Source organism: Misgurnus anguillicaudatus, chromosome 20 (genome assembly GCF_027580225.2).
Source record: "Misgurnus anguillicaudatus chromosome 20, ASM2758022v2, whole genome shotgun sequence".
NCBI lineage: Eukaryota > Metazoa > Chordata > Actinopteri > Cypriniformes > Cobitidae > Misgurnus > Misgurnus anguillicaudatus.
The window spans coordinates 39,194,023-39,220,186 of record NC_073356.2 but is presented as its reverse complement, the minus strand read 5'-3'; the positions used below and the strand labels follow the sequence as shown (position 1 = coordinate 39,220,186).

Genomic DNA, 26,164 nt, shown 5'->3' with positions numbered 1-26,164 from the left:
TCATTTTTTAATGTTATTGGATCAGCAGTTGAACACTGAGTCACTCATATTACCGGATCATAAGCAAATGAGCAGATGTTGCTGAATCATTAATGACCAATAGGTGGCAGTCTATTTGAACTCCTGACCTGCACAGCAGCATCACGTGATGTGTATGACGCTGTCAGTGCACTGGATCCCTGCCACCCGAGCCAACAGTTCGGTTCAGAAAACATCATCTTGTTGCTAACAGCTAGTTTAGTAAGACAATTTGTTTCTGCTGGCAAACCATTACAATAACTGAAGAAGGCTTAATTATCTCAGTGTACTGTACACGGAAGCATTAAAACGTTAAATATGGGTGAAAACGCTGACGCCAACCGGGTGCTTGGCAGTGTTAGCTGACGCTTTTTGGTTGCTATGATACAGAATGCCCGCTTAACTAATCTGAAACTATTATATGCCTTTGCGGATAACCAACAAATAATATAATATATTAATATTTAATCAACAAATAAGAAAATTATGTTAGTACAGCGATCTCTTCTGGTACAGAAGTGGACACTCATAGACAGAACATTAAACTTTGCATTGATTTTCAGTTGTTGTGCACAGTTTGTACAAGTAGGATGTGCTGATTTACTCTAAATTATCTGGGTTATTTTTAACCCAATGCTGGGAAAATATTGGACAGAACACATAATGTTGGTTTACAAATAAACATATGCTGGGTTGTTTCAATGCAATGCTGGGTTGTTTTAACTCATATGTTGGGTTGTTGTTAACCCAAACATGATTATTTATAACCAAACATGTATATTTATATATATATATATATATATATATATATATATATATATATATATATATATATATATATATATATATATATATATATATATATATATATATATATATATATATATATATATATATATATATATATATATATATATATATTATATTTACCCAAATAACACAACAGAATTTAGAGTGTTGGTTGGTGTGGTATTTGTCCCGGCCTTTGATTGACAAGACTAAATAAACAAAACTTATTTTTTTAAATCGTCTTATTCTCATCGTATTTTCAACATTTCCAGATTTGGCAAGGTGTATGTACACAACCATGATATCATGCTAAAGACTAAAACTATATACTAAAACTAAATAAAAACTACAAGTAAAGATTTTTGAAAAATAGAAATGAAATCAAAACTATTTATGCACCACTAAAAATAACTCAAACTAAACTGAAATAAAATAACACATTACAAAACAAAATAAAAATAAAACCTAATTTTTTTTTTTAAACTATAATAACCCTGGTCAGTATTAAGATTGATTCATGGTCACGCTGGCTACCAGTGACTTACTGATATAAAAAGGATCCTGCTGTGGTAATCTGTTGAGCTGTGGAGAAAAAAAAGACACCATTAACATGGTGATAGAGATTCAGATTTAACCAAAGATATTAGATATACCAAGATGAAGCACTAGCATTGCTATGAATTGAGGGGGGGGGGGGGTTCAAAACACTCAATATAGCCACTAAAGCAAAAAAAGTCGTGCCTTCTATTAAGAGCAACCAATCAGCAATCACTAAAGAAGAATGACACACTGTGTGTAAGTCTGATGTCATCTCAAAACAACTATATGCGTTTACTTACCCAGGAGCCAGCCATCACGAACGGCACCTGCTCCAAGTCCATTTCCTACACTGCTGTGCACTAGAATAAGAGAGTCATGTGTAGAACCAGGCCATCGTGCCGCGACATTATATATAATTTGCACATTTATTGAATGCACATGTTTGCGATTCACATAAATGAATTAATCTACATATGGAGCCCTTGTAGCAATATGAGTGCAATCAATTGTACCGATTACATTGAGGAAACCGGACATTGCTGCAAATTGCCTTTTAATATTGGCCTGTTCTCCGACAGTGTAAGGAATTATGGCAGTAGGGATGGCTGTAAAATCCCAGACCTATGACAAATGAATTGGAGTGTCAAAATCAATAAGGTTTGCCTTACAAAAAGTACAGTTAGTTACTTGTCGCCTATTTACTGCTGGTATATCCCTGTTGCAAAAAATCCTAAAACTGAAAGGACTTGGGTTGGTACGGGGATGGCGCGGTTCCGTCTTGTTGGCCTTTAATTGATTTATTACTAGTAAAAATACACATTAAAGATGTGTAATTGCAGAGCTCTGTAATTCAATTGTTACTAAAAATTCAATTGTAGAGCTCTTTAATTTCATTCTTATTAGTAAAAATATAATTACGACGAGTAATGCGCTGGCTACATTAAAAGATAATTTGGCTTCCCATATCGTGTGTAAACCAACACCCCCACAGGCACAGGAGGAATGAAGACCAAGTCCATAGGCAACAAAAACAAAAGTCAATTTCAAATCGTTCAACCGTTACTCTGAAGAGGGTTTTAGTCTCCATTTCTCTCAATATTGAGTAAAAGCTCAGTATTCAAGTAACTTATTCCTCAAATTTCTCTGGAATCCCTCATCTACATCTGCTCTCTTTCTGTCGCACGTGCAGACTACCCGACTCTCACGTGTGTGAGAGGAACCCGGAAGCAAGCGATGCGCCAAACAGAATTCAGACACATCATTGGTCGAACGCAACTCTCTTCTCATTAGCTGATTCATTGACCATTAAATAACTATATTTAGGGCTTCAGTATGAAAAAGAATTATAATTTAATAACTTTTGTAACTGGAGTTACAAAAGTCTGAAAACACCAAGAAACTTCCTAGAGAACTATCATGTACCTCCAACATGACCACACAAATCTTATGGACACACATGTTGATGGCCTCAGGAGTCCCAGCGATATTAACGGCTCTCTCTTTAGAGTTGGGCAGCATATCAACATCCACCTTTATGTGAGCCCAGATGACTACACACACAGACAGAAGAGCGTAATGAAACTTGAACTTTCACTTCTAACATGAAGTGTTGAGGCTAAGATTATATCCACGCTTACCTTCATGATCTCTTTGAGCTTACAACCGCCCTTGCCAATAATGAAGCCACACTGGGTGGATGGCACCACTAGCCGCAACGTGACAGGGGGCGTCCCTTTTGACGCACTCATTTGCATGACCCTGGAGATGTTCTGATGAAAAAATATGTGCCATAAAACTGGATAATTGTGCTCAGATCTGGAGTATAACGTTCAGCTTAAGTGCAGGGGATTCAGGACGCTTGAGTCACGCTCGGATACGGTTCAAGATTTGACATGATTTGTCTAGTGTGAATACAAAGTAAAAACTAGGAATGCTCCAATCGGTCGGCCGTCGATTGGTATTGGACGAAAAATGGCATTAAATGACTCGATCGGTACTTGCTAAATTTGCAGAGCTCATAAACCGATCTTTATGTTTACTTTTGTCATCATAGGGATCCTGAATGCTGCTGCAATTGGAGACAATATTTTACGTAGTGCGAGCATTTTTTTCAACCTGTTGCTCATGTGCGACATACAGATTTGGATTTCTCTCTCTGCCTTTACAGAGATGCGTGTCTATTTTCTATGAGGACGCGCTAGGGTCAACAGCGCAACGAGTTTAATTAATGTGACTGTAATTGTACGTTCTCAATCTGATCAATAATTATTGCCACAGCTTCAAAGACCGAGTCGTTTCGACCACTAATCACGATGCGCTCCGGGCAGCCTAAAGAAATATTAATAAGAGCACCGCTCTGCAAAGACAATGAAAATCACAGATAAACAGTTTTACACAGACCAAGAGTTTCAATCACTGAAAAGCAAAAAGGATTGATGGGGGATCTCACCTCCTTACGGAGCTTCTGCATGGTTTCACCATTCTGCAAGATAGAAGTGCATTAAAATAAGCTGGACACATGAAGATACATGAACTCATCACTTACACAACACTGCTGAATGCTTCATTCTGATTGGCTGAGAGACATTCTGCAAGTGGAGGAGATTGATTTTATAATTATGCAATTTTATACACAAAGTCATTAAATAGGGAGGCTGACACTGCAAAACATTAAAACTCAATGCTACGAGTGAGCGAGCTGCCTGTTATATTCAAACCCACCTTCCCAATGATGCAGCCCACTTCTTTTCCATGCACGAGCAATTTAATAGTAATTGTGAGTCCTTCCATGTTCTCATGCAGTATCTAACATACAAACACTTGAAACACACAGAATTACTGACATTTATTTTTTGCATTGGCATTTATTACCAAAATTACAAATCTACTTTACAAGACCCTGGTATTCACCAGCTTTGTTAGAGACACACACCACATCTCATATTTAAATGGTAAAATAAGCTAATGACCGTTCAAAAGTTTAACACTGTAAAGTCTCATCGTGTAATGCAAGGGTTTAAAGGGGACATTCCATGAAAATCAGACTTTTTCCTTTTTTATAAGTGCTATAATCGGGTCCCCAGTGCATTTACCAACCCAGAAATAAGAAAAATAGCAACCCTGTAACTTTGTTTTGGTAAGGCTCTCTCTGCAAGCATGTGAATAAATAGGTCATGCGATTTCGCTCCCCGCATGACGTAGCTAAGGGATCTTATTATAAAGATACCGCCCCTTCAACTGCGCTATCCAACCATGAAGCGAGTGCGAGAGACGGAGAGAAAGAATGACTGACAGCACGACGCGTTTGTATTCCCTCAAACACAAACAGGAGCCTACAATCTTATAACTTTTAATCTTGTAACAGGAAGCCAGTTTAAGGACCCGATTACATATAGAATAGATTTTAAAGTATTGTTACTCGTTTATAAATCACTTCATGGCTTAGGACCCAAATACATGACATATATGCTAACTGAATATAAACCTAAAACATTACTCAGATCATTAGGATCAGGTCAGTAAGAAATACCAAGGGTTAACTCAAAACAAGGTGCGTCTGCATTTAAGATAAGAAAAAATAAGATAAGGGTTAGGGGGTTATCTAGATTAAAAACGCATCTGTTTAACTCTGCATTTACTGAATGAGCACTGTGCTGCTTCACACTGACTGCACTTTTAACTCAAGTCACTTTTACTTCTGTTTTATTCTTTTTAAAATTTTAAACTGTTTTTATTAAAACGACTTTTTTTCTCTTTAATTGTTATTCTAAATTCTCATGTATCTTTGTTTTTATTGTGATTTTATTGTGTATCTATTATTTTTACATTTTCTTTTTTTCCTTTTCATATATTGTTTTCTCATTTCTATGTAAAGCACTTTGAATGACCTCTGTGTATGAAATGTGCTATACAAATAAACTTGTCTTGCCTAACTAGTACTTTTAATAATCTTTCTAAAGATTGAATTAACGTTCTAAAGAATAAATGTTATCTTAGTGCAAGAGAGAGAGCGAGTGAGCGAACCAACGAGAGAGCGAGCAACGCAACGGTTCACTTTCATCAAGTATATTGTTTAATATGTTTCTCTGAGGTTTATATGAATTTATATGAGGATTAATGTACTGCACGAGACAGAGTGAGTGAACAACGCGTATTCACTATCATACACAATAAGCATAAATCTAAATGTGTTGTTTAATGTTTCTCTCAAGTTTCAAATGAATACGAGGAGTTACAAGATAGATAGAGAGTGAGAGACTGACAGAAACACGAATGTGTTCAATCACAATAAACTTAAACATGTCATTTGATCTGTTTCTCTAAAGTTTAAGCATTAAACGTATTGTTTTATTACAGATCATTCAAATGTGCTTGTGTGGTTTGGTTAGAAAGTAAACTTCTGAGTGTTTGTGGTAACATGCTGAAAATCATTGTGCCGGTTTAAAACACTGGCAGGACGATGAGACCTAAAAGTCTTTATTTTTATTCCACAATGTTCCCCATCTGCTGATAAACATGTATTTAGTATGCATAAAACAGATGATTGACTTTTTAAACTTGTTCAAATATATAATGCTTAACATCCCTCACTAACTTCTTTCGTGAGAAAATCTCCCTGATAGAGACAGAGCACAGCGCGTCATAACCTGAAAACCAAGCCCACCAGGGGGGGGGGGGAAGCAATCCAACCGTCTCCATTGACTTTGTATTGCGAGAAGCCGCCTCCTTGTCATTTCTGGCTTATAAATAAAAACTGAATAATGCCTAAAAGCTGCTGTGTGACAATATCTACAGCTAACAAGCCAAAGGACCCAGAAATAAGTTTTTATAAGCTGTCGAGCCGTAAAACCCCATTCTTTAAAGAGAATAAAGTGGATCGCCGACTACGTTTCCCCCTAGTGGACGCAGTTCTGCTAATAGTAGTACTATGAAAAGTTGCCTGTATCCATTTCTGTGTCTTTAAACGCTAGTTTTTTAAAGTCGACAGCTTATAAAAACGTATTTGGTTTTTTTTGACTTGTTAGCTGTACACCTTGTCAAACACCAGCTTTTAGCTATTATTCTGTTTTTAAGTTTAATCTGTAAATACGTTTTTATAAGCTGTCGACCTCAAAAAAACGAGCGTTTAAAGACACAAAAATGGATACAGGCAACTTTTCATAGTACTTCTATTAGCAGAACTGCGTCCACTAGGGGGAAACGTAGTCGGCGATCCACTTTATTCTCCTTAAAGACTGGGTTTTAAAGCTCTACAGCTTATAAAAACTTATTTCTGGGTTCTTTGGCTTGTTAGCTGTACATATTGTCACACAGCAGCTCTTAGGCATTATTCAGTTTTTGTTATAAGCCAGAAATGACAAGGAGGCGGCTTCTCGCAATACAAAGTCAATGGAGACGGTTGGATTGCTTTCCCCCCCGGTGGGCGTGGTTTTCAAATTTGCATAACTGCGCTCTGTCTCTATGCTCTGTCATGTCTACAGCGCGAGCGCTTGAGACTCCGCCCACCTGAGCAGCTCGTTTGGATTTAAAGGGATACACACAAAAACGGTGCATTTTTGCTCAGCCCCATAAAGTGCCCATTTTAACATGCCACAATAAATTACCTATAGGGTATTTTGATCTAAAACTTCACATATGTACTCTGGGGACATCAAAGATTTATTTAATATCTTAAAAACATCTGGAATGTCCCCTTTAAACAAGCTGGTTACCCATAGAAGTCAGCGGGTCATTGAACGAAATATTCAGATAATTCAGCACTTATACATATGCATATGAAATTAATCCACATCAATCATTTGTATAGTTTTAAATCCGCAGGTAAGGCAGTGGTGAATGAAGTCGTAACTTGTTATTTTTGGACCAAGATGTATTTTCTATGTTTCAACACGTTCTAACTGACCCACTGATGTCACATGGACTACTTTAATGATGTTTTCATGACCTTTTTGGACATGGACAGTAAACTGTACATACATTTTCAATGGAGGGTCAGAAAGCTCTTGGACTAAATCTAAAACATCTTAAACTGTGTTTACGAAGATGAACGGAGGTCAGGAACGACATGAGGGCGAGTCATTAAGGGACACTTCATCCATTTGCATTAAGCTTTGTATAGCTAGAACCCCAGGCATGTTTTTGAATGGTCGTGCATCATTTCCTCAGTTTCTGCTGAGACAGGAGAAATACAGATTTCAGTGTTGCACCTCCTTCTTTCAGTGCCAATGCACACCCCTAGAGAGTAGGCCTGCACGATTAATCGTTTTTAAACCGAAATCGCGATTTGATTGGATGCGATTTTTGCATCGCAAGAGCTGCGGTTATTTCGATTCAGAACTATCAAATATGACAATCATCTAGTACGCAGTAGTGCTGTGTTCAAAATATCGATACGACGATACATCGTCATAGACGCCTGACGATGCGCGCATCGATACAGCACCTTCTTTATCGATTCGGATGTACTTTTGAAAGTAACGTGACGAATTGCTGTTGATCCGTGATCCATATGGAAAGGACGCATGTGTCCCGCGGAGTACGTAGAGTTAAAGGTGGCGGGGTATACTTTCACTTTGCGTGTCTGTCTCGCTAGCGCACGTGTCTGCATAGTGAGCCGCGTACTCGCGCTCTCTCGCTCTCGCGCGCATTAGTCAATGAGTTCAGTATGAAAGCGCAGATATCTTAGCCTATACTACTGCAAAGGGCTTTATTAGCCACGCTCTTATAAAACAGTACTAACGCATTTGAGAAGAAACACGACAAAGATTTGCATGTGAAAAGTGTATGTCTAGAGAAGAGATACAGGGCTACTTCAAACTATAACTGTCACATTAACAATCTGATTTCTATTAAATAGTATTAAGTCTGACTGCATGTTTATAGATATATTCATAGATGTAGAATAATGAGAGACAAGAGTAAGGCACTTTATAAATATGCTTTTAAAAAAACATAAGTTAAGTACTAACTCTGGGATTTTAAATATTTCTAATAGCTAATAAATGAATGGCAAAAACACAACTGTTACAACACTGCTTATTCAATCTACAATAAACAAATAATAAAAATAATAATAATAATAATGTTACTAAATTCTGAACAAAAATTTAATTCAAAATAGTATTGTATCGTGATTCGCATCGTATCGGGACCCTTGTATCGGGATACGTATCGTATCTGGGAATTGTTGGCGATACACAGCCCTAGTACGCAGTTTTTGACAGTTCGCTTCATGCGCATTGTACGTTTGATGCAGTTTAAACCAATAGAGGGCATTAACACTGAGGTGCTGACTGAACGTCAAATAACGCTATTTGGAAAACATGAGCACGAGCAGCAGTTCAACTCCCCAACAAAGTGTACGGCCATATGATTTCCGCGATGCGGAAAACACGAACGGAATCACGAAATCCAAGCATATAAAATGGAATTAACTGCACAGCGCGGAATGTCATTAAAACCCATTATAACTAATTTATTGGCAAATGAAAGGACAGAAATGCGTGAAAACATTTTCCTTTTGTGTAATGTTGGACTTAAAGAAAGGTATATACGTCCGTTTCTCGTCATGCATCGCAAACAATGACAAGTGCCTCATCAGAGCGTAAGCAGGTTTCATTAAAGCCTGGTACACAGCAGACGAAAGAGGTACAGTATACTTACTTGCACGCGCACATCCGCACCGCTTTAAAAGTATATTTGCAGGCACGAGGGTTCATGAAGCGCGCACACAGCGAGTAGTCAGCACACGCGTGATCACTAAACTAAGTTTCTTTGTCTAAGTGAACATAAGCAGCTGGATGTTTATCATTATATTGAAGCAGTCTTGTGTCTTAAAGTGACAGACAGTAACCTGGTGCTTTCTGTGTCAGAAATGTTCATTACACACCAGAAATTAAAATCACTCCTTACTCTTAACTGAACAAACTTCTGCAGCTCCACATTTAAAATCGTACAGTGAGGAATGTGCAGTGTTTTATTTGTATTTTTGCTAATGTTAAATCATAGATTCTAATAACTAACATAAATGTATATATTACAGATGCCTGAAAAGTAAAAGAAGATGAGTATAGTCTTATGATTAATAGAAAAAACTAAACATTTGCTTGTCAGAAGCATTGTTGTAGTGACAGTCAAAATACATTGGCCTATAGCCCTATATGTTATTTTAAATAAAACTAATTAAATTGTTAAATTGTATTCTTTTAATGTTCTTTGATTAAAAAAAGTGTGTCTGCAGAAGAGCAAAGTCCATCAGACACCTTGGTACAATGTTTAAGAGGTTTTAAATAAACAGTAGAACAGCATCTTTCTTTGGTGCTGTTAAAACCACCACAACAAACCTGGATTTAGCTTGTTTATTATATACTAATAAATCAATTCAATTCAATTTTATTTATAAAGCACTTTTCACAAGTGTTAATTGTTGCAAAGCAGCTTTACATGAGAAGATGTAGAGGAGAACACAGAAAATCAATAGAAAATATAAGCAGTAAAATAGCGGCTAAGGTTAAACCGTACAAGTGAGCACATTAATAATGTAGCTTATACAGTAAAGTGCTAAGTTAAGCCAAAGTTGGCTGACTCTCCCTGGGACGAAAAAAACCTCTAGGAAAAAACCAAAATCACACTTTAAACCGCGAATCGCAATTTGGATCAGAAGAATCACAATTCAAATTTTTTCTCCAAATCGTGCAGCCCTAAAAATGTTATAGCCAGATATGATGACTCTACTCCAACACGCCTCAAGACAGATGAGTGATCTATTCATCAAGCCAACACGCAAACTGGCGCATATGAAACTGAAAGTAATAGTGCTGTGACAGATCGCAGTTGATCCGTGATCGGTACGTATCATGACCCACAGTTCAGCTCGCATGCGATTCGCGGATTAATACGCAAACTTAAATAGGGAAAGTTGATCTTTTGCACGCATTTCAAAAGAGTTTCATAAACAATATAACTGAAAAAGGGGCTACAGTGAGCAGCTTTCTGTACACACAGACATGCATTCTGCTGAATATGTCCGGTCAAGCTTCAGTCAAACATGACGTGATCAACCCTATATGCCCTTCAAAGATCAGAACTCCTAATGTGTAAACTATAGCGAGAGTTGCGCTACTGTGTCTCATACTGTAGTCGATTAAGATACATTTGGCGAATAGAGCACTGAAAAACAACATGAAGTTGATTGTTTTTCCTACAATCGAGCAGCCCTAATGCAAACAGGGAATGTGAAAAAATTTTACCTCAATAAGGTCATTCCTATTGTATTCGTGTACATTTTAATCATTAACGGCACACTCTTTTTATGACTAGAATAACAGTAAAGGGTAAAAAAGTAATTGCCAAAACTTAAAACAGAATTTGGGAAAAAATCAAAACAGATTTTATAGAGCTCTACTTATTTTTAATCAGAAATTTGATTGTTTGTGTAGGGCTATGTACTCTTTTATTGTTCATGGACAACACATATACCTTCTCGATTAAATCTTTGAAAGGTACAATAAAAGGTATGAAAACAATTTAAACCACTAAAATTTCACAAAAATAAGATGATACTTTGAAACATTTCGTACAGCTTTAAAAACATTAACTAAACATTAGGTTGTTTCAACCCAACCAAAAAGTTATTTCTACCTAACAGATGGGTTAAAAAAAAATTCAACCCAAAGAGTTAAAAACCCAGAATTGGGTTGGTCCATACTTAACCCATTAATCTTAACCCAACGTTTTTTAGTGCGTCATCGCTTACCTATAACCCATTTTTGTACAATATCTTTCATAGAATAACAACCTGAAAAACTGTAAAAAGAATATGCAGAGTTTAACATTAGCCTCTTTCACACAGTAATTCTGTAAAATTACCATGAATTTACCAGAATGAATTTACCAGTAAATACAAAAATGTGCTGTTAACACATGCAGTGACGTTCCGTCTTTTTACCAGTAAGACATCATTCACACATCAGTATCAAAATTTTCTGGTTTTGTTTCGGTTCCTTGCAAAACATCAAACGTTTCTGTTTTTCGTTTTTGTTCCGTGAACCGGTTCAAAGCTCGATTGGCAAAGGCGGATTATCGCCAGTGGGGCTGGAGTGTTTATTATTCAAGCTCTCAGCGGAAGAATGTACGAGTGTGAGGCGTTTGAAAAAATAGGTCCACAAGTTTACAACAAATGCTAAAACACCTGTTGGAAAGAATCTTTTGCAGTGATTTTTGTGTGAACATATCAGTGAACAGCCCTGACCACTCGGTGAGTTTCACGTCTTTGTAAACGAAAGTTTAATGCATTTTAGGAAGGATTGTTCCAGTGCACCTATACACCCATTAAGAGGTGTGAGATGATACAAGAAACACCCCAAAATTTTCGGGACAGCATCATATGTCCAAATTTCAGTCAAAACCGTTCTATTTCATCATAAACAATCTGAAAACAGGGCTTTAAGTGTAAAATATCAAACTTGTCCTTTAATAAAATGCCTCTTTTTCACATTTGCCTTTTAATTTTAATATTGTCAGTCTTACCTCGAGATTGTATTGAAAATGAAATGTCAAATCATCAATTGCATTTTATTTTTCAATTTGGCATGAATGATGCTTCATCACACTGAAAATAAAAATGAAATAATTTATATTAGCATTTAATTTTCAAATTAAAAAAAGCCAAAAATACCTTTCAGAGGGTACTACTTGCAGGCAGCCAACTTTTTAAGCATTTACAAATACGCACATATTTCAAGACCAAAGGGCTGTTCCTAAAACAAGATTACGAAATAAGCCAGGCTTATTTTGTGAAGTCAGACTTAGTCAGTCGATTTGGTTTCATTAAACAAACTTGAAAATGTTGGAACTCAGGAACTATGGCAACGTATACTTAGAAACTAGCCTGGTCCACGGCAGGCTAACTGCCAGGCTAAGCCTCAGATTTTGGTTAACTAGACTTTTACTAACACTGAACTGTAAATGCCATGATATTACAGCTGACTCTCTGACATCAGTGTAAAAATAAACTTATATACTAAATTTAACATAATTTGTTACAATAATAATTAATACAATATAGACAGTGTTTAATTATATGGTATGTGATAAGCCTCTGAAATGTTTAGACCAATGAATTACACACATTATTATGAATTAGTTTTCGTACATTGCATTTTATTTTCTCCTTTACGTGAAGCACTTTGGCTAGCCTTAGGGCTATTGGAAAGGTGCTATATAAATAAACTGACCTTGATCTATGATAAAACAAATTACAATCTTAAAAACCCCTTTTTAAATGTGCCCCAGATTCAAAAAAACAACTGTTAAATTTAAAGTTTTTTTTTAATCATTCCTCAGCTAAATATGTATCATATAAGTTACATAGTATATTTTAAACATATACTAGGTATGTGACAAAATGACGTAATACGCACGAGCGGTTTGTTCCCACGGCTGTGTTCCCAGCAGGTATTCAGCGCCAGACGCATTGGTGACTTAGGAAATCTGTCATATCTTAGCTTTGTGAATACCTCTAAAGCCCATATACTCGTGACATAAATTACTTCCTCACGTTGATTCTCGCGTTCGAATTTCCAAGATAGCTGTCGTAAGAAGAAAGTTATAAGCGAAGCAAAATTTCTCTCGTGTTTGGAGTTGAAATCCTCTATGAAGGCGAGTATTTTTTTGTTTCAAACCAAATACTTTTGATAGAATATACATTTAACTTGAATTAGGTAAAGTTTGGGATTGATTGTAACATTCGCATGTGCTTTTTTAAGATCCGCGAGTGACGTTGTTGTCAAAAGCAGAGTCGCCCATTCAATCATTGGCTTCCAAAACTTCTCCGTTTTCATCAATCCGTGCATTATTTTTAAAGGAAATCATACAGAACGAAGGATTAGAATCTCTAGATTACATTATTGGCATAATTCTGTCAAACATATAAATAAATACATGCATGCAACATGCATGCATTTATTGATTTATTAATGATAAATAACATAATCATCAATTAATGTATTAATAATATCTGACCATTTAAATTGCTCGCCAGCATTATTAGTCAATTAAGAAATATTAAAGAAACAATGAAATGTTTCTTCAATATATAAAAATATAGCTTTTACTTGAGAGGGCTTTGATTTCATATGGAAAGATATGCGTGGATTGATGCTCTCGGTTTCATTAATTAGTGGTTAATCAAAAATAATAACATTTATTTATATGTCTTTTAAAAAGATGTCATCTTAATCTTGTTGGGCTTTTAATTACCTACAACGTGGTGTTTGAATTATGCAAATAGACCAAGAAAGGAGAAAGTTATGATATTTTAAAGTGTTTGGTCAAGCGGAAGAGGTCACAGTTTTTCATAGTTTTATCGTTTTAATTGGGTACAAAAATGCCCCCTAATTTTCGAGTTAAAAAATTCCATAACTTTCTTAATAATTATCTGATTTTAATAATTTAAAAACCATGTTAAAGTTCTTTTTATTATCTATCATATGGTTATAATTATATATGAATTTTCTAGTATTCATATTTTTTTGTCACATACCTACATATACAGGGCCGTACTGGCTTGTTTTTATTATTTATAATGTATACATGGTATTCTAATAGCTTACAGGTTGTCTTTTTAAAATGTGTTATATTAGTACAGTATATAAAGAATAAAAGAAATTCGAAGCAAAATGGAAGAAAACTATGAGACGGGTATTGAACTCGGGTGGCTGAATGCGCTGTTGAGTTATTTGAAAGCAAAACTGACTACTAGGCTATCATTTCCGACGAGGTCCCAACAGTTTCATATTTGATCGTAAATCGTAGATTTGAATTTAACTGCTGCATGAAAGCATTTAATCCATTTAAAATGACTTTCCAGCCTTTTATATGGTTTTGTTTATTGCAGCAGTAGTACTATCACTTTTAGTCAGTAGTACGTTTTTCATACATTATCACAAATCACCGCTCTCTCTTGAATTTTGATCGTTTTAATCCACGCTCGACCTCTAGGGCTGCTCAAGAATAGCGTGCACGCGATATTATCTTGACTTCTTGAGCCTCGTTCAAATTAATAGGACTGCGTAAACATCAAATAACCGCTTAACGCGCGTTTACTAGGTTTTTTTTGCCAAATTTAACCGACACGTTTACATAATAAATGTTTAACGAGTCTGAAATTTCATCTGAGATGAGACGGGGCCGATTAGAGCTCGTGAAAGCGCTCAAATCTTACCTGATGCGTGCTCCGAGAAGGGCTGGAGATTCGCGAGGACGTTTATACAGGTCGTACTTATAGCAAAACGATCGGTTCCGCGCATGTGCGAAATGACGTCACTTCCTGTCATCGCCGATATATTTATATATATATATATATGTATATATATATATATATATATGTATATATATATATATATATATATATATGTGTATATATATATATATATATATATATGTATATGTATATGTATATATTTATCATTTTATATATATATATAAAAGCAACATAACTCAGTTTGATGATTTTTTTCCTTAAATGACACTTCAATAAAAGTGGACATGGATAGGATAATGAATGGACATAAGGCCACCGAAAGCTTTTAAAGGTATTGACCCCATTGGGCTGATCAATGATCCAGCTTTGGACATACAGTAGTGACAGTGTTTCTTTAAATATGGTATAATAATAACAGAAGCTATAAAATGTCTTAATTGGATAGTTCACCCAAAAATGTTGTTACAATCCTGTATAAATGTATATATATATTTTTTTACCATTTTAAGACAACAATGAACAGATAACAGTGGGTAGACGGACATCACAATTTACAAAACAATTTACAATACAATCAAATATACTTTACAACAGAAACGACAATAAATATTATGTATATAATTATTAAATGTGTTGTAAGTGCTATTGTACCGACTATGGGCCTTTGAGGTGCAGGACACTAGAGTAAGTGTTTATAAGTTTTATTACATTTTTAAACTAATACCACTTAAGTAGCATAACAAAGTACCCAAAAGAACAAAAGATGTAACTTGAAGAAAATATACTCTTATTTATTACAATTATATATTTAAAACAATATACAAATAAACATAGTAACCATATTGTGCTCTTCTTTCAAAAAATGCTTAATTCACTTCTTTCAGCTATCTATACAGATAAATGGCATTTCAAAGCTTTGTCAGCTGGTGCTATCTAAGACGACACTATAGGGTTATCATCCCGTCGTGTGTTGTTCTCAGATACGCTTGGAGCTTCCTGATCAGACTGGTCAATATGTTGGCTTCAGACGACCCCTGCACTGAAGATGGCATGCAATCACGTCCTCCTTTGAAGGTCTCTCAAACTGTGATGCCAGGTCCATAGGAATCGGGATTTCCTTCAGCTTATCTTCAAATACCTCATCAAACACAAGCCTGATCACATCCTCCACATAACTGTAGAAATATTGCAGTCAATAAATCTTTTGTTTCGATCATTTATTTCCCTGCTTCATACATTAAGTTTTATTTGTAAATATATTTGAAATAAAAACATTACTGCCTACAGTAGACTTTGGGAACATAACCTTGTACTTTCCCTCTCCTGCTTTTGTTACGGCTTGGTGACATTGTAATGGATGGCTGCAAGGTACAACCTGTAAAAATATAAACAAGCAATACATTTATTGTCAAAGTAAAAACTTATTTATTTAACACAGTTACTAAAATGCTTGCACAGCATTCCAATAAATGGGAAAATCACATTTTTGCTGCAAATCTGAGAATCAGGTGATGGAAACAGTGAAACGACGCTACTGCCTGGGTTCCTATGATTATGCAGAGGAAAAAAACTTTGTCATCATCAGTTATACATTTAAGACTGGTAGTGGTATCACTAGATAAATGCATCACATGTGTTACACACATTTGCTCATCATATGCCAGTCTGACTCCTCGTACTGTGTGCCCACTGATGTTGCATGTTTGGCATTATACATCATCACATCTACTGCTGCCTCCGGTGTAGAAGGATGTGTCCAGCTGCGATTCTAGGAAATAGACAAATAAAACAAACACGTATTCACTCAAAAAGACATATTATAAAAATAGGGTACAGCGACTATAAATGGTTAGACACTTCATTAAAACGTTCATGTATTACATATTACATGCCCCAACATTAGTAACACACATTACGTGTTTACTTCGTTTCAAAATATAAGAAAGCTTCAAGTAAATACAACAGTAATATACATATAAACAAATCATCTGCACTTAGAGTTACTTGACTTTGATCATGAGACAAACTTTACCTGTAACAGTTTAGCTGGTAACTTAGCAAGTTTGTAAACACGTCTAAATCAACATCTAAAAATTGGTTAAAACCATAAATACAACCGATAGTCTGCATAATTCAACATACACGTGGGTAAATATGGTACGTTGTTTATGAAATACAGTATTACAACACAAAAACATTAGCTTGCAATCTCGCTCTACACGCACATAACGTTAAGCTCCGGTAACCGGTAACGTAAAAGGTAAATAATAAACATGGATACTTACAGCCTGTGATCCAGAAGTGCACGGTAATCCAACTTTCAGGAGGAGACGTCACGCAAATCCAGCTTTGGTTCATGAAGCAGTCATTGTGAAAACATATAAACTAGGGATGCACCGATAGGATTTCTTTGGGCCGATACGATATCGATTTAAACAGACACCTTCTGGCCGATACCGATGCCGATATTAAACACTTGTATATAATACTATACAGTTGGTCTATTTGCTAGTTTATTTCTGCATCAAATAATTTTTACTGAACATGGATTTGATCTAATTAACATTCAACTGACCAACATAATAAGAGAGGCACAAATTAAGCTAAAACAAATATAATAAGACAACATGACAACCTTCAAAGGTGGTTTTTGCTATCGAGCATTTATTTTATTAACAACATTAAGTAGTTTTTTACATATAATGGATTTCTTTATGCAGTTAATTAATAAACAATAAGTATCAGCCTTTCTCGTGCTATAGCCGATATGCCGATGGTTTCAAATTCATCAAAAATCGGCCGATAAATATCGGCGGCCGATACATCGGTGCATCACTAATATAAACAACTTCTGACTGGATTTTGCTGGAGCCGTCTTAAACATGATGTCCTGTGTGTAAGTCCATAAAGTGCTATTTTGCCCTTGCATCTAAAGAGACAGCGTCTACTCGACATATCTAATTGCTTAAATGATTAAACAAGAGTTTACAAGCACACTCAATCAGGAACTCCCAACCTCCGCCATTTTCCTTCTCTTCCGTGCTCTCCACCCCCGTCTTTGAGGGCGTACCCAAGGAAAGCAGAGAGGGCTGAACGATCATAATGTCGGTCTTCTCTACGTCACTAATCCCAGGAAGTAAACTGTTGCTTACAATCCGAGTGTTTTTTGTAGTCCTAGAACGTTAGAGACGATAACTCGCGTCATCGTTTCCTTTGAGGTACTTTTTGAATATCGTTAGCATGTACTAATACACACATACACACAAAAGGATGTTTTAAAACGTTGATCTCATAATAGGTGCTCTTTAATATTTTTTTTTTTTGCAGTTTAAACTGCACGGAAACAACAGCGCCTTCTAGGGTCAAAGAATATGATGGTCACAGTTTTTGGTGTAACACCAAATTCATTCATTGAGAAAACGCGCATTTGCACAATTAATCGTAACAGCCCTACTTATCAGTATTAAAGGTGCTCTCCGTAAGTTGAGAAATTTGTACGAGCACGACCACAACAACCAGAGTTGCCATAGCAACCACAGACAGCTCATTGAGATTCACCAGCATGTTTACAAATGTAAGAAAAGTTACAGTACTGTAAGGTTATTGTTTGACAAACCATATTTTAGCAAAATGTTGCAGTGCTACTTTATATTTTCAACAGAAGTCTACTTCTAAAAGTTTTGTAACACGACACTATAAAACACACTCCCGACACTCACAATCTTAATGCACTCGTGCTCTGAATAAAGATAATTCATATAAGAAAGTAACTTTTGAAAAGGTCCTGTGCTACATGCTATCGACAGCATACCACAAACTAATGCTGTCGTTAGCATTACACCACAAAAACAATAACATAATATATTACAGATGTCCTGTAACTATGCCTTACCTTTGCAGTAAAAAGGAAACCTGCTCAAGCCTTTTCATACCCAGCGCTGACCGGAGCTCCCTCCAAGAATAAAATGCCAATCCGATGTTTACTCTTGTCTTTTCCCCGACGCCGGTCACGCACTATTTTGGCCGCACTAGATAAGGATTTTTTTTAACTTACGAGGAGTTTCCGTAAGTGTCTGGATTGTGCTGGAAGTTGGTAGCTTCTTTCCGTCTACAGAGTCCATTTGAAACATGCTAGCGATTGCCGCTGTTTACTAATGACGGCCGTACCCGTCTATATGGAACGCCCAGGTAGACGAGCACGCGCATGACGTCACATTTTGAATTTCGCGCCAATTCGGACCCGACTTCTCCACACAGAAAAGAGCCTACAGGCTGATAGAGACAACCGTGGAGGACACTCAAGGTGTCATTCTTTCTATTACATTATGGTTGCCTCATAAATATACAAATGAAAACTCTATCTTAAAGATTTTTTTAAGTAATAACTTACATTCAGCCCCTTTAAATAGTTTCTTTAAGAATTCAAGACGTTCCCTTTAAGCGTTGCCAGGGCGACAGCGTGTTGTCTTCCGCCTGTGTTCAGAGCGCATGCGCACAGAAGAGCAGAGCCGTTGTGACTCAAACATTTTGACACTTTCGTTCGTGATGGCGCATTACAGAGTAAGCAAAAGAAACAAATGACGTTAATATGTGTAACCTAAGACATTTGTGTGATAACGGGTTTTGTTTGAAGTGTTCGCTGTTTTTACATACATTAGTAACACCGCAGCAACGCATTTTAACTTACTTCAACCAAACTCTGTCTGAAGTTAATGCGACGAACAATACACGATATCAGACAAATAAGTTAATGCTTGTTTCGTTTTGAAGACTTTTAATGATTTGGTAAAAGTTTTTTCGGGATGTATTTACTCGGTTCACACACACAGGTGTCTTTCATCACGTCCAAACTTTGAGGAACATTATGAATGAAATGGTTAATGAAGTATTTCTCTCTTATCCTGATTGGATAAAGGGATAAAATTTGATATAAAAAATCCAGCAGTTTACCTTCGTAGCTCAGATAACACTTTTGCTTTTTATTCTCTGACTCTGTACACGTAGGCATCCGAGTCGAAGCGAGAGCAGTTTAGGAGATATCTGGAGAAGGCCGGAGTCCTGGATAGCCTCACCAATGGTAAAACCTACAAGACATGTATCTAATGTGTTTGTTTATTTATCATCAGTATTTTCCTGTATTAAGCTGATTTAATGTTTCACATTTCAGTCTTGGTGGCTTTATACGAGGAAACAGAGAAACCCAACAATGCCCTGGAGTATCCTTTTCTGCCTTTTGATGTTGACACATTTATTCTCATCCTGACACGGCAGCAGTACACCGAGACCTTTTCATGTGATTTCACTGAAGCAAATGTGATCATTTCTAAGCCACAAAAACGTACTGCACACCAGCACTTGCTGGTCCTTACTGAAACAATTCACCTTAAGAAATCTCAACAAAGCACAGGGAATAGATTACTTCTCGATCGGTTGTGGGTAGATTGGGTCGTACAAGTGGATCCACAGGTCGCTTCTGAAGCGGGTCTGCAAAGTCCCGGCTGAGCTGAAGCATCGTATTTTTTGTACTTTGGAGGGTGAGGCCTTAACTGTGAACCCTTTAGTTTTATAAAGCATCACTTGGGTGTTGCTGGTCCTGAGTCAGACGATGCCGAAAGCTTGCGTCTGGAGCTAAATGATTTGCAGCAGAAATGTCAACAGCTCGTGGAGGAGAACAAAGAGCTGAAAACAAGGGTGAGATTTTTACCATAAAAATCATTCAGAGCCTTTACCACTAAACAAGAATCCAATTGGTGGAGCCGTAGCTTATTTTTATAATAACTAGATTTCCTTTAATATTTACAAGAAATATCTATATGAAGTTCGCCAACTGCTTTGTAGAGGCAGCCTTGTTACAGCAGATAAATCTGTGGCAGGGATCTCTAATGCTGGGTACACACCAAAAGATTTTTTACATCTTATAAGATTTTCAAAATGTGATAGACCACAAACATGAGGATAAAAAATTCTACATTTAATCGTTTTGGAAGACAGCACACCACACACAAACAGATTTTCAACGAGACTCTCAACTGTGAACACAGAAAATCATGCGAGATTTCAGAATAAGCATGGTTGATAGACAACTTCACTTTGTGCTGCACCATGACTGCTTCCGTCCTCCATCATCTCACTTTCTGATTGGATATTATTTGGTTTCACGTTATAATCTCGAGCGTGCACGTGTTTGTCCTTAGGGTTCCCCCACACATTAGGATTTCAGAACATGTTTAATATTTACAATTCGCAATTGGGGCGTCTCTGACGTTCTTCTGATCAGGTTGGGACACTCTTAACACACTTCACACCAAGGGAAAATCTGATAAGATAATCTGTAAAACCATCAAGACAATCGGGACAAAGCTAGGACTGTCGGAAGCCGGATTATCTTTTGGTGTGTACCCAGCATAACCCTGCTCCTGGAGATCTACTGTCCTGAAGAGGATTGCTCCAATCTAGGGCTGCACGATTTGGGTAATTTTTCCCATTGCGGTTATTCATGCTAATATTGCGATGTGCGATTGCGATTATAATAAATGGTATCATGAGTCAACTTGATGGGTTTTAAGGAAAATCCACACACAGTTTAGTGATAATGCTAAAATGTGTATTTGTAAAACTAGAAATGCTTTCGTATTGCCACGTGATGTAGCAACTGCTCAGTGTCAGTAATCCTAAATCCAAAATACTGTCATACAAAAGACGTAGTTTTTTTTTTTAGCTACCAGATCACTGTCAACCTCCTCTGCATCCATCTTTGCTCTGGTATTTCCGCGCTGCGCACACACAAGTGACGACGCACACCACACAGGTGCATGTCACACATGCACTACCTTTTTTGTTCGTTTTTCTTTCTTTTTTTTAAACAGCAAGGAAAATCATCAAACTGTTATCAGAAAGTTGGTGTTAACAAGTCCACAGATGGATTTATTTAATATAATTGCAACATTTTGCTGTCATATAATTGCACAGGCTGACATTGCGATTGCGATGCGATTAATTGTGCAGCACTACTCCAATCCCAATCAAGCACAGCTTGTAGCTCTCCAGGAACAGGATTAGAGATGGTAATACACAAGTGTGCCATTAGTTACCTTAACAGTAGCACTTTGATGAGATTTGTTATGGTGAGTAGTAAATTTCTCAGATTGACTCGTGACTTTAATTTTCAGCTTATGCAGTATGAGCCTGCGCAAGAAGATGGGACAGAATAAACATCTTGAGTTTTGATATTTGATCACATTAGTTAAAATCTTTTGTTTGTTACCTTATGTTTTGTAATAACACATCTAAAAAGCAAAGATTTAAGTTTATATGTGCCTGATATTTAATAAAAAAAAATGTGATTTCCTGTTCATTGCATTTATTTTGTGAATGTTTTAAGAAATGTGTATCAATGAAGACCAATTGTTTAATTGTCATTTAGTGCTTTAACAAACTACTGTATAGTTATATCTAAACAGTGTTGTATGAACACTGGAGTGTTTTAAGGCTTCTAATTGTTTTAAAACAATAATGACAAGACATAATAGCAAAGCTGCAAATGCAAATCTCTTTCACATTGCCTGTATAGATTGTACCTGCTATTTTAAATTTATTTGGGTTTGATGAGACGGATCTAAAATTAAACAAATTTGCAGGTTAGTACAGTACTGTAATGCTGGTCTTTGCTCGTTTTTCGATGTTGAGCACACAAAAATTATTTTAAAGAACAGGGCCCGTATTCATAATTAATGCAAAAAGTAGCTCCTAGTGACACAATTCTAAGAAAATTCTTACAAATGTGGGCGTTCACTCTAGAAATAGAAAAAATCCTAGTAAAAAAAAGTAATTCAGAAAGCACCCTTAAAAGAGGTCTTAAGGCCAAAATTGTTAGGAGCACAGACGAGGACTTTTAAGAGGCTTAAGAGTTTTTTTAGCAACCGGGAATGTGGACAAATAATAATGCACACAATGCATGACAGTAAGTTAATAACATGCAACACATTAGATCGTGCAGGAATCATGTTTGTGACCGATCTTATTAAGAGACATAATAATATAATGTAACGCCAGAAATAAAAGTAATCACTATATTAACTACAGTAACAGATTTGGTTACTAGAAATAATGCAACTATGCAGCAAAGAGGATTTAGGTCTGTTAAAGACGTCTATAAGCAAAGTAATCACACAAACTTACGGAACCTTTTGTCGCTGTTTATTTCATTTCAAATAAGTATGACATTAACAGCATGCTACATAAAAAATATATAATTAATAATATAATAGGTAAAAGTATAACTGTAATTTTAAATTGATAGCTAATAGATCCTATACTTAAAAGCACTCTTTTTCTTCCTTCTTGGACAACCAACCAATCACAGTCTTCAAAAGATTGTGTCACACGTAGCAGCAGGGTCAACCCCACCTCCTCAGTAAGATAAAAGTTTTTGTCTTTTCCTTACTCAGAGTTGCTCTCAGATCAGTCCCGAATCGCTCTCAAGCTAAGACTCTTATGCTAAATTAGGAGTTTTTTGAGAGGCTTCTTAGAATCTTTATGAATATGGAAAAAGAAAACCAAGTTCAGTGAATTTATATATTTTAAAATCTTGTTTGTCGAATGCCAGATACACCTACACATGTCCAGCACAAGTAAGTTCAGTATGAGAGTGGGACAGCCTCAGGTGTGGGTATTCCAGGTCCTAAACAAAGAGCAGCAAGTGTACTAGAAAGTATAAAATCATACAGTTCAGCAGAGATCAAGAGACACATCACCGTATGGTATACTTAGATATGTCTGTTAGTAATGTCAGCCGTCATTCCTCATTATAAAATGACTGCAAAGATGCAAGCCTAGTATTAAAAACCCAGTTACACAAACTGTAGAAATTTGGATGTCTTGGAATTCTTTAAAAAGACTAAGCAGCATGCTCTTAAATGACTCTGATTGGACACAGAAACTGCAGGTCATATCTGCAGGTCATTCGCAGCTCGTCTGCTGCTGCTGCTGGTGCTTGCTAATGATGTTCGTCGGTTGGGTGAAAACGTGGGACTTTCTACAGAACTGTGGTGCGGTGAGCCGAGCTGCGCCACAGAGTCTGGCGTTTGTGTTCTGCTGGGTCTCCTCGGGTCGGTTTTGCCACAGCGAGGTCTCGTCACCTGGTTTGTCATCTCGCTGTTGGAGTCTCCGGTGTCTGAACCGTTGCCCTCCATAACTGTGCTGCAGTTCCAGGGTGGGCTTAATCTCCGGGTCTTGCGCACCACCACCGGGCAGGTAATCGTATCCGTTATGGAGAGGGTGGAGAAATCTGAGCTTCTGGATCCCAGGTGCTGCGAGACAGGTGTTGACCGCTCTGGATCAGCGGGTTTTTGCACAGGCGTAGAGCGAGTTTCGCTGCTAGTGTCATTGCGATTGCTGTTACTTTCCATAGGACTCGGCACAATCTTCCTGTTCTCCCGCTGAATATTTACTTCCGATGGTCCAGAGTGGCTCTGTATTGGAAGGAAAGCAGATAATGGGCTTATGAGGGGGGGATACGTGGGTCCGTTGCCCTGTTTCTCCAGGAGTGTAAATCCACTGGGAACTGTTGGTATAGTGGCTTTGCGTCCATGGCTCGGATGTTCCACCGAGTTCCTCTTGGACTTGTTACTGTAATAGTCAGCCAGGTCATCTGTCAAGTGGGAATAATAATCCAGAATTCCCTTTTTCAGTTTTTTGTACCCTAGATGGAGGATCTCCAGCAGGCTGAGGAACAAGGACACGGCAGCGATACCCTGCATGAACACCATAAACACGCTCTTCTCTGTGGGTCGAGAGACGAAACAGTCCACCACGTTGGGGCACGGTTCTCTGTTGCACTTGTATAAAGGCTCTAGGTGGTGACCGTAAAGCAGGTACTGGCCCATCATAAAGCAAACCTCTACCACCGAACGAGTCACGATGTGCGCCACGTATGTCTGCAGCAGTGAGCCCCTGAGAGGGGCTTTGTTGAGCTTCCCCTGCTCCAGCTGTCGCAGTTCTCTCTCAATGCGCCTGCGAGGTTCAACATGCTCTGCATCCACTGTCTCCAGCTCTCTCCTGAGAGCCACTCTCTTGCAGTGACGCTCCTTTTCCAGGGCACGCAGCTGGTAAATGGCATGGCCCATGTAAACCAGCGAGGGCGAGGAGACAAAAATGACCTGCAGAACCCAGTAGCGGATCAGCGAGATGGGGAAGGCACGGTCGTAGCAGACGTTGTGGCAGCCGGGCTGCTCCGTGTTACAGATGAAGTCCGACTGTTCGTCGTTCCAGACGTCCTCGGCCGCGACGCCCAGCACCAGCATGCGGAAGATGAAGAGGATGGTGAGCCAAATCTTTCCCACCATGGTGGAGTGGATGTGCACCTCTTCTAGAATTCCGCCCAGGAAGTTCCAGTCTCCCATCTTTACACGAGCATCACAACTGGGGAGATGGGAAGAGAGAGAGAGAGAAAGTTTAGCTGGATGTTCAAAACAGATGGACCACAAAAAATCAATACATGATGTAAACTGTGCCGGCACGTTACAGCCGGGGAAAATACAGTGCAAGCACGTGTCGGCACTTTCACTCCCTGCGTGTGCCACAACTTCAGTGACAACTACACTATATAAAAGACTTCCTATCAAGATCTAAAGTTTTAAAGAATCAATTACCATTGCAATAGTCACTATTGTTCAAAGAGATGATGCACAAATAAGAGAAATTGACTACAAATAATAGCGGTTTATCATTAAATCAGACACTGTCTGTTTGAAACATGTAGATATGCTGCTGAAAGGAATCGCCATTTATATTTCATAACTTTCAGGATTAGCTTTAGTGTGATGGGTTGTAGACGATACAAGTGCTGCTAGAAACATTCATTATCATTTAGAGCTGCTTCAGTCATATTTACTCACCCTCATGTCACTCCAAATAACTTTCTTAGGAGATTAGGTTGATTCAGTACCAATTCTTCACACTGTCATGCTTATGAACTGAAATAAAAAAACACTAAAGAGTGATGGTTAAAAGAAACGTGCAGCTTCCCAGACCACATAATAAAATGTCAAAACGCTCCCAGCAGCCACCATAATGCCTCACTGATCCATCAATACTTATTATCCTGATTAACGATCAGTCACTCACTTCAGATTTCATACATGAGCAGCTCTCTTCCCATTCAGTCCCCCAGCATGTTTTTCAAATCCATTTTAAGAAATTGATGGCCAGACAGAGCAGTGACATTTCTATGACTGCTGCTTATACGGCTCAAGACCGATTCGATTCTTGTGAGGCGGTGGATTATGGGATATCTGAAAATATGATAGGTTTGCAACATCTAAAACAGTGTTTTCAGTTTCTTTCAAACCTTGAGTGCATGAGATGTTATGTTCTTAGCTTGATCAAATGATCATTACTGACCACACATTTCAATTTGAATTCAACTCACCTGAATGTAATTCTTTGTGTAATATTTGATTTGGAAACAAAGGTGACTGATTGAAGAGACCAGGTTTAAGAGATATTACCCACATAATAATAATTGTTAATTCATCAAGAAACTTTGAGCATTACATA

General features: G+C 37.4%; 3 protein-coding genes across 18 annotated transcripts in view; 1 reads left to right on the top strand and 2 right to left on the bottom strand.

Moving 5' to 3' along the window:
• Positions 1–18,963, bottom strand: part of LOC129455073 (poly(rC)-binding protein 3-like) — a 44,919-nt gene extending 25,956 nt beyond the window's left edge. For 2 of the 15 annotated variants that reach the window (XR_012359888.1, XM_073858701.1), the window contains exons 1-5: positions 14,570–14,624; positions 11,875–11,956; positions 4,069–4,166; positions 3,797–3,829; positions 1,353–1,389 (exon numbers count right to left, since the gene is read on the bottom strand). Coding sequence is in view for 1 of the 15 variants with exons in the window: in XM_073858701.1 (XP_073714802.1) it covers positions 1,353–1,389; positions 3,797–3,829; positions 4,069–4,137 (139 nt within the window). In the remaining 14 variants the exon portion in view is untranslated. Of the gene's footprint in view, positions 1–1,352; positions 1,390–1,646; positions 1,969–3,796; positions 3,936–4,068; positions 4,172–11,874; positions 11,957–14,569; positions 14,628–18,500 lie in introns of those variants that run through there. The other 13 variants (XR_012359891.1, XR_012359892.1, XR_012359898.1 and 10 more) reach the window with 13 other exon arrangements.
• Positions 18,964–19,021: 58 nt separating this feature from the next.
• Positions 19,022–21,960, top strand: mycbp (MYC binding protein). Of its 2 annotated transcripts, none has more exons than XM_055219729.2 (5): positions 19,022–19,168; positions 19,613–19,685; positions 19,776–19,824; positions 20,170–20,299; positions 21,778–21,960. In XM_055219729.2, exons 1-5 carry the CDS (start codon positions 19,097–19,099, stop codon positions 21,817–21,819), a joined length of 366 nt encoding a protein of 121 aa, XP_055075704.2. In that variant the 5' UTR covers positions 19,022–19,096; the 3' UTR covers positions 21,820–21,960. The 2 variants fall into 2 exon arrangements, with proteins under 2 accessions (XP_055075704.2, XP_055075705.1); XM_055219730.2 differs by lacking the exon at positions 19,022–19,168 and adding an exon at positions 19,458–19,484.
• An 838-nt stretch (positions 21,961–22,798) lies between these two features.
• Positions 22,799–26,070, bottom strand: gja9b (gap junction protein alpha 9b). Its single transcript, XM_055219708.2, has 2 exons — positions 25,504–26,070; positions 22,799–25,027 (listed from the first exon to the last, which is right to left on the bottom strand). Exon 2 carries the CDS (start codon positions 25,006–25,008, stop codon positions 23,554–23,556), a length of 1,455 nt encoding a protein of 484 aa, XP_055075683.2. The 5' UTR covers positions 25,009–25,027; positions 25,504–26,070; the 3' UTR covers positions 22,799–23,553.
• Between the last annotated feature and the right edge of the window lie 94 nt (positions 26,071–26,164).

Bases quoted from the DNA above. Each gene is read 5' to 3' on its own strand.
- mycbp (XM_055219729.2), top strand. From the start codon at position 19,097: ATGCGCACAGAAGAGCAGAGCCGTTGTGACTCAAACATTTTGACACTT. The intron at 19,169-19,612 runs GTAAGCAAAAGA...CTGTACACGTAG, and splicing joins TCGTGATGGCGCATTACAGA to GCATCCGAGTCGAAGCGAGA. The intron at 19,825-20,169 runs GTATCCTTTTCT...TGAACCCTTTAG, and splicing joins AAACCCAACAATGCCCTGGA to TTTTATAAAGCATCACTTGG.
- gja9b (XM_055219708.2), bottom strand. From the start codon at position 25,008: ATGGGAGACTGGAACTTCCTGGGCGGAATTCTAGAAGAGGTGCACATC.